General features: G+C 33.0%; 1 protein-coding gene across 1 annotated transcript; it reads right to left on the reverse strand.

The window, feature by feature from the left end:
- Positions 1-4,804: 4,804 nt before the first annotated feature.
- LOC111716795 (uncharacterized) lies at positions 4,805-5,492 on the reverse strand (the record flags this gene model as incomplete). The annotated part of the gene is made up of 1 exon (XM_023492278.1): positions 4,805-5,492. A coding segment is annotated over one exon (688 nt), but the record flags the coding sequence as incomplete, so codon positions are not given.
- Positions 5,493-8,487: the final 2,995 nt, after the last annotated feature.

Raw genomic sequence — 8,487 nt, forward strand, 5'->3', positions numbered from 1 at the left:
TGCAGTGATATCGAGTTCCCAGCTCTGTAAGGACATTAAAAAGAGTTTTTGTCTCGTGTGAAAATGACGATATGGATTTTGCAAATAAACTATTTCTAAATATTCAAATATTCGACAGTTGCAACGGTTTAAAAAACATCTAAAAAAATAACAAAAAATAAATTCATTCCACAATTATCTGGTTCTCACTGTAAAAAATAAATGAGCTCGACAAATTTGATGTTTTTACCTTCGATTAAATTCACTTCAAAATCTTCCAAAATTTCATAAAAACTATAATCAATTTGATGGGCATGAAATAAACAATGAGATTTAAAATGTAAAGTTTTGATAGAATTAAGCAGAACTGTTAAAGTTTCTTTGTTTCAGAGAATTTTGTAGGACAAAAATAGTAAATGGATTCTAAAGTTAAAAGATATTTGATATTTATGTTCATCAAGACAAGACGTATGTTGCGTATAGCCGATTGGGCTAACATTTTTTGTGGACACTCATGGGTGACCGGGGGGTGTTATAGGCTTAAAAAATTCCAATTTTTTTCAAAAATTTTTTTCTTCAAATTTTTTTTTTTACACGGGCAACACCGGGCCCTTCAGCTAGTTATCTATATAGTATAAACTGCAAACCAAGATGGGCATGCTATGTCACACAAAAATCGAGTAGTTCTTTGCCCGTTAAGCATAAACTAAAAACAAGTGCATTGCATTTTTAAAATGCATATGTCTAGAGCTATAAAAAAGTATAAGTAAGTTGGTGAGGTAGAACCAAAGGCCAAGGCACTCCAACACTTTAAAGTAGAGGCTGTCTAACAGTTAGATGACTAAGTTGCTTGTCAATTTCTGAGTGAGTATATATGCTCTAAAACGTGCTGTGGTAAATAGATTTGTGAAGATACTTTTTAAAAATATACAGAAAATGTTCATGATGTTCTAAAAGACTGGAAATCTATATAGTTTTTAGTAATTGGTAATATTTGTGGTTGCGAAGCAGCCTGAATCTTGAGTATTGTAAATGCATTTAGCTATGTAATGTATTTATACAAGAAAATATAATAACATGATACTGAGTGGATATATGAATACTGATATAGTGTATGTATATATATAACTATATTCGTTTAAAGGGACTGTAAGCGTAATTTTAAGTGACCCTCCATAAAAAGATGGCAATGCTGATTCACAATGATACGTAGAAACCTTTTCCTGAATAAAAATGTGAAATATTGTGTCGTTTTCATAAGATTAAAAGTGTTCAATTCTGAATATTCGTATACTTTTTCCTGCAGTAGAAATGCGCTAGTCACTTTTGTAGAATAACTGCACAATTGAATATTCAGTTTTTGAAATTATAAACATTGATATCTAATTCATACTTGATCAGACAAAGCTTTTAATGGTATTGCATATACCATCTTTACATTAAAGGTCATTAGAAATAAGCTTACGGTCCCTTTAATAACATACAATACATACATTAGACTTTGTGTTCAGATCTGGCCGTGAGTGAGCCCATTTCTCCAAAATTAAATATTATAAAACTTTTTTCTATCGCAGGCAAATTATTAAATTCATTGCATAGACGATAACAATGGTAGTAATAATTATGCAAATCGCTTACGACAGAAGCTTTTTTTTTTGTTATAAATATTTGTTATTTTTCATTTTCATAATTATCCCTTTCTTTTGCAGGATTTTGGTCCAATAATGCTCAAAACTTGTTATTTTCTAATCATTTTCATTGTCAGAAAAATTCAGCAGATTTAAAGGGACTGTAAGCGTAATTTCAACGATGACAATGCCTGACCCACAAGAGTACCTTTGAAACCTTTATTATTGATGTTGTCCTTTTTCTAGATTTTATATATTTGAATGAAAATAATTAATGTTTTAAGTTATTAAAATTATAAACATAGAAATCTAATTCAACTGTATAAAAATTTGACTTGTCTGTCTGTTTGTCTGTTTATTGGACACAAACAAACAAACAGACGTCAAAACGGCTGAACCGATCGGACCCAAATTTTGTGGTATTGGTGTTTCTTGCCTCAAAAAAAAAAAAAAAAATGGGGTCATCAAGTTGAGGTGTGCGCGGAGATCTATCTTTAGTTAGTTATATAAGTATTGTAACATAGCTTGCATAGCTAGGTTAACTGTCTTACTTCTCTTTACAAGACTAAGCATCTGTTAATGTTTGAATACTGATTTTATATATCTTTAATGGCCGACCATCTTTAGATGTACGAAACTGCGCTATATAAAATTGAAAAATTCTGCCTATATCTTAAAAACAGTGTGAGTTTGCGCGTATTTATATAAATATATTTCATTTTAAAACTCCAATTTTCTCTATTGAACTAAAATTGTGTGTTTTTGCGCACGCACAAACGCGTACAGTTTCAGCATTGGAAAAAAAAATTGTCAGATCATCTTTAGATGTACGAAACTGTGCTATATAAAATTGAAAAATTCTTTCTATTTGTTAAAAACAGTGTGAGTTTGTGCATATTTATATAAATATATTTCATTTTAAAACTCCAATTTTCTCTATTGAACTGAAATTGTGTGTTTTTGCGCACGCACAAACGTGCACAGTTTTAGCCTTGTAAAAATAAGTTGGCCGACCATCTTTAGATGTACGAAACTGCGCTATATAAAATTGAAAAATTCTGTCTATATGTTAAAAACAGTGTGAGTTTGCGCGTATTTATATATATATTTCATTTTAAAACTCCAATTTTCTCTATTGAACTAAAATTGTGTGTTTTTGCGCACGCACAAACGCGCACAGTTTCAGCATTGGAAAAAAAATTGTCAGATCATCTTTAGATGTACGAAACCGTGCTATATAAATTTGAAAAATTCTTTCTATTTGTTAAAAACAGTGTGAGTTTGCGCGTATTTATATAAATATATTTCATTATAAAACTCCAATTTTCTCTATTGAACTGAAATTGTGTGTTTTTGCGCACGCACAAACGCGTACAGTTTTAACCTTGTAAAAATAAATTGGCTGACCATCTTTAGATGTACGAAACTGCGCTATATAAAATTGAAAATTTGTTTCTATTTTTCAAAAACAGGGTGAGTTTGCGCGTATTAATATAAATATATTTCATTTTAAAACTCCAATTTTCTCTATTGAACTAAAATTGTGTGTTTTTGTGCACGCACAAACGCACACAGTTTTAGCCTTGTAAAAATAAATTGGCCGACCATCTTTAGATGTACGAAACTGCGCTTTATAAAATTGAAAATTTGTTTCTATTATTCAAAAACAGTTTGAGTTTGCGCGTATTAAAATAAATATATTTCATTTTAAAACTCCAATTTTCTCTATTGAACTAAAATTGTGTGTTTTTGCGCACGCACAAACGCGCACAGTTTCAGCATTGGAAAAAAAAATTGGCTGACCATCTTTAGATGTACGAAACTGCGCTATATAAAATTGAAAAATTCTTTCTATTATTCAAAAAACAGTGTGAGTTTGCGCGTATTAATATAAATATATTTCATTTTAAAACTCCAATTTTCAAAAAATCTATAATCTTAAAAACTAAATAATCAAAAGTAGAAAGTACAGTTGTTGTCGGAAAGGAACAAGATTCTGGCGATGAACAGATAGACAACGGTATAACCCTCAAATCAAAATCGATAATGCAGAAAACTCTTTATTTCCTAAAAAAAATGAAATGAATAATGATAAATAATTATTACAATGGTTTACGAATTTATAATGAAAAGATTCTTACGATCTATTTGCTTATTTGTGGGTCAGAGAGTCCTAAGACGCTTTTTATACATTAAACTTCTGAAAAGAGTGACAATTAAATGTTAAGGAAAGTCACTGATTCTTTATATGAAAATATTCTTGCTTAACTTTGAAGTGGTTCACAATTAATAAAAGCGTTTATACTCCGTTGTCGGAGAACAAAGAGAAGTGGGCTGAAATTGTTTGGTTTGGTTTCGTCTCCGAGAGGAGCTTTAGGTTGAAGACGACATTACATAGGGGGGGGGGTCTTAGTGTTAATGGTTGACACTGACCCCAGGCAGGGTTCGAGGATGTTAGGGTAACATACGAGAATCAAAGGAAAACCATTAACAATATACTGAAACATATAGTTTGAATGATTGATTTAAAGAAACAGAAGTAACTACGAGGTGCATTAATTAATGCAGCATTTAGCAAATAATACATGATGAGAATAAACAGTGAAGTACAATTGAAATAGTGACACACATTCTCTTGTGCTTGTTTGTTAAAATAATTTAAAGGGAGAATAAAATAAAATGAAAATGATGTGTAAACTGAGAACGGGCTGAAATTTTGAATATGAATTGAACGAAAGAGTTAAAATAAAGGAATAATTAAACTGGAAAAGGCCATTATTTAATTAAATACAGAAATGCGAATAATTGTGTCAATAACAAGAATCCTAGATTTAAGGCTTAATTATTTTAAGGAAAATTGAGAAATTTGAGTTAAATTTCCTGTTTTGTGTAAAAAATAAAAAAAATAAAATAAACAGAAATGTTGGAAGGATGCTGCGGTGATGCTGGGTGTAGTTCTATTGATTGATTTCAGTGAGCTCCGGGTGGAATTCATCCTGTGTAGGCTCTGGTCTGGAACTTGGAGCTGAGGTTAAATTCCTTGCTTCTGCTGAGTCCGAGGTGAGGCTGTGGACAGTTTCCTGGGGGTTCTGAGTTTCCAGGTTCATGAATGGAAACAGTTGATTGAGGTGTCTGTCTACTACTATCTTCCGCCCTCCTACTTCGCGGCAGTAGCTAATAGTAGCGCCGTAGACGTCTCAGTTCTTTCTACGAAGGAGTTGTTCCATCCTGGCTGCAGAAATAGGATTCTTGTATATGGGCTCGTTCTTGAACAGGACTATATCTCCGATCTGGGGAAGGCTGCCCTGGTTCTTCCAGGTGACAGTGAATCTGTGTCGGGTATATTCCTGCTCCCATAGTGAGTGGAACATGTTGAGAGCTAAGTTCCACCTGGAGATCTGTTGGTTGATAGGAGCAACAGGGTTGACTTTGTCTCCGAAACCCTCTCTAAACCCCTGGAGAACGTGGTTGGGAGTGAGGGTGATTCCCAGTGGAGCTCCGAGGATCAGAGGTCGGTTGTTGAGTTTTTCAATAACTCCATGCGTCCAGGTGAGTAATTCCTCGTCGTCCATTGTCAACTGGTGAGGGCCGACGAGTGACTTGTTAACTGTGTTTTTGATAGAGCCGATTATTCTTTCAACTGCTCCGATGCCGGCATGATGTTTGGGAAGAGTAGTTCTAAATTCAATGGAGGTGAACTTCAGGTTGAGGCTGGAGATGACCTTCATCTCAGTGTTAATCAGGTCTTTACCAGCCTTAACAATGTTGAGACCAGCATCAATCCAAATGATGCGCGGTGTACCTCGCAGGGCGAAAGTTCTGTTGAATCCTCTGGTGATGCTTTGAGAGCTGTAGTTGTGTAGGATCTCCAGTTGCACCCCGCGACTGCAAAGACAGAGAATAACCAATATCCACCTCTTGGTCTTGGCACCGTCTTTGTGAGCAAAGACGGGCCCGAAAATGTCAGCTTGACAGTAGGNGAGTTTTCTGCATTATCGATTTTGATTTGAGGGTTATTCCGTTGTCTATCTGTTCATCGTCAGAATCTTGTTCCTTTCCGACAACAAATTTATAGATTCAAAGAATTCAAAGTTTCTCTAGTTTATATATATATAGTTATGAAAACAGTGATGAAAAAACAAAAAACCAAACGATCGTTTTTAAAAACCCTACCCTTTACTGTCCCTTTAACAGCCTCATTTAGGAGCTGGGTCAAGATTGGGTAAGGATTGTAATAAAAATTTTCATGGCTGTGATTCTTGATTTAATTGTTAATTTAGTTATTTTTGGTGAAATTGAGTTTTATAAACTGTTTTACAGAGGATAAATTAACATTTTGTCCTGGAGTCCAATAGCTGACTTGTATCTGTTTCTGGGACACAATACAGTATCGTCCCTTTGTTACGTAAACTTTTAAATAAAAAACATTAATATTTTAAGCTCCAACATATTTCAACTGTCTGAATGACCTTAGCTATATATGGTTATTTTAATCAAGGACTTAGAAACACGCACCTCTGCCCCTTTAGTAAAAGCAAATTTAACCTATATGAAGCATAAAGTCTGACCGCGTCAACCTTGTTGCACCGTTTAGTCCTGTCCATAGAGCAAGGTACAGTACAACCTGGGACCGGAAAGGTTGACCTGGCTCGGAAATTCAAATGTACTACGGCTGCCGGCTGTTGATAATTTTTAGTTTTAATTCACTTGGGGACTTAAAACCCAAAAAATCGCGAATATCTTCAAACAATCTAGTATGTACTATGTACATTGTACATAGCCTCAAAGTATCATTTAAAAAAACCAATTATTTTAAAAAGTAAACAATTTTTACAAAGAAAATGATTGTTTGTTTTAAAGAAAAACTCCATGGATCAAAATATGAAATCTTGCTATTTGCTTGTTATTTTGGTTTTTAAGAAATCTAAATGCTTTCTTGCAAAACATAGGTTTCTATGTTTTTAAAAATCCAAAAAGAAATGAAAACCTCACATTTTTGTAACATTTTAAAAATGATGCCCGAAGCTCATCCCTTACAAACTAATATATATGGAGAATCCAGCGTTGCCCAGATTTGTTACTCTTTGTTACTCTCACAGTTTATTTAATCATGAATTTATCTTAAGTTCCAGATGTTGCCTGACCATAATTGTCAGACAATTTGGTCCAGTTGTTTAGCCAGCTTTAGCTTACATAAGAGCTTTCTTTCTTAAAATATTGTTAAAATAAAATATAATTAGCATTGTTTATTTAACCCTCCATTTCAGCTAGGGTTTCCACGAAACAGTAAATTCTTTTGCGCAACAGTTTTTAAGCTTATCCACAAAATTGCACATTTATTTGCACAGCATTGTGCATTCATTCTGAAATTTAATGAGACAAGGAAATACAAAATTCATTATAATTTGGTCAAAATAACAATTGTTATTGCACTTTTATGCACAATTATTTGAAAATAAATGCAAATTTTACTCAAATTATTAGACAACTTTTCCGCAATTTAATTGCAAAATATTTTGAGTGAAAACCCTAATTCAAGTGGAGAGTATATGTATTGTATGGTGCTATGGAAACGCCTCAACACGGAATTGGATATTTAGAGGAATTTCCCTTTTTTTAATCTGCTTCCCTGATTTTCAGGTCAGATTCAGATTTACAGGGGTCTTATACTTTTGAGGGATTTCCCAATATTTTTGATCCGTTTCCTCATTTTTTGGGTCCATTTCCGGTTTTCAAAAAAGTTTTAAATTCTCAGTTTGTTGATCGGTCTCCTCTTTTTTAAGGGTCTGTTTCCTCTTTTTTTTGGGTCCATTTCCGGTTTTTATAAAAGTTTTAAATTCTCAGTTTGTTGATCAGTTTCCCCATTTTTTTTTGATCTGTTTCCCCTTTTTTGAGTCCATTTCCGGTTTTCAGAAAAAGTTCATTATTTACGATTAATTTTCGTTAGTATCTGGTTTAAAATAAAATATTACGGTTTTGGCTTACTGGAGTTTCCATCTCTTTCTGGATCAAAATTGTTCCACAAAATCTGTTCGGAATATTTCCTCCAACTTTTAGGAAATACAGGACTTCCCACAAAGAATGTGATTTAAGATTTTGATGTATCAATCTTTAATATTTTTACTTGGTGGGGGGGGTTTCCGAATATTTTGGATCGGTTTCCGCTATATTTACATTTGAACGTTTCTTGTTATTTTGGGTCAGTTTCCTCATTTATTGGATCCTTTTCCGGTTTTCATAAAAAATTTTAGATTCTCTGTTTGTTAATCGGTTTCCTCTTTTTCTTGGGTCCATTTCCTCTTTTTTTGGGTCCGTTTCTGGTTTTCAGAAGAAGTTTTAAGTTCTTTATTTGTTGATCGGTTTTCTCTTTTTTTGGGCCCGTTTCCTCATATATTGGGTCTGTTTCCGGTTTTCTAAAAAAATTTTGAATTCTCAGTTTGTTGATCAGTTTCCTCTTTTTTTGGGTCCGTTTCCTCATTTTTTAGTCTGTTTCCGGTTTTCAAAAAAAAAGTTTGAAATTCTCAGTTTGTTGATTGGTTTCACCTTTTTCTCAATCCATTTCCTCATTTTTGGGTCCGTTTCCGGTTTTCAAAAAAGTTTTAAATTCTTAGTTTGTTGATCGGTTTCCTCTTTTTTTAGAGTCAGTTTCCTCATTTTTTGAGCCTGTTTCCGGTTTTAAAAAAACTATAAAAAAATATATTTATCAAAAAACAAAATTAAATATATATAATTGTATGTTTAATATAATGTTGAGAGCATAAATATATAATTAATTTACAGTATATTCAATGTATAATTACGGAATGAAGTTTAAGATTGAATGCAATTTTGCAAATTAATATTTTTACGTAGAGAACTAACATAGGTACGGTTTCATGAT

This window comes from Eurytemora carolleeae, unplaced genomic scaffold (genome assembly GCF_000591075.1).
Source record: "Eurytemora carolleeae unplaced genomic scaffold, Eaff_2.0 scaffold2207, whole genome shotgun sequence".
Lineage (NCBI taxonomy): Eukaryota > Metazoa > Arthropoda > Copepoda > Calanoida > Temoridae > Eurytemora > Eurytemora carolleeae.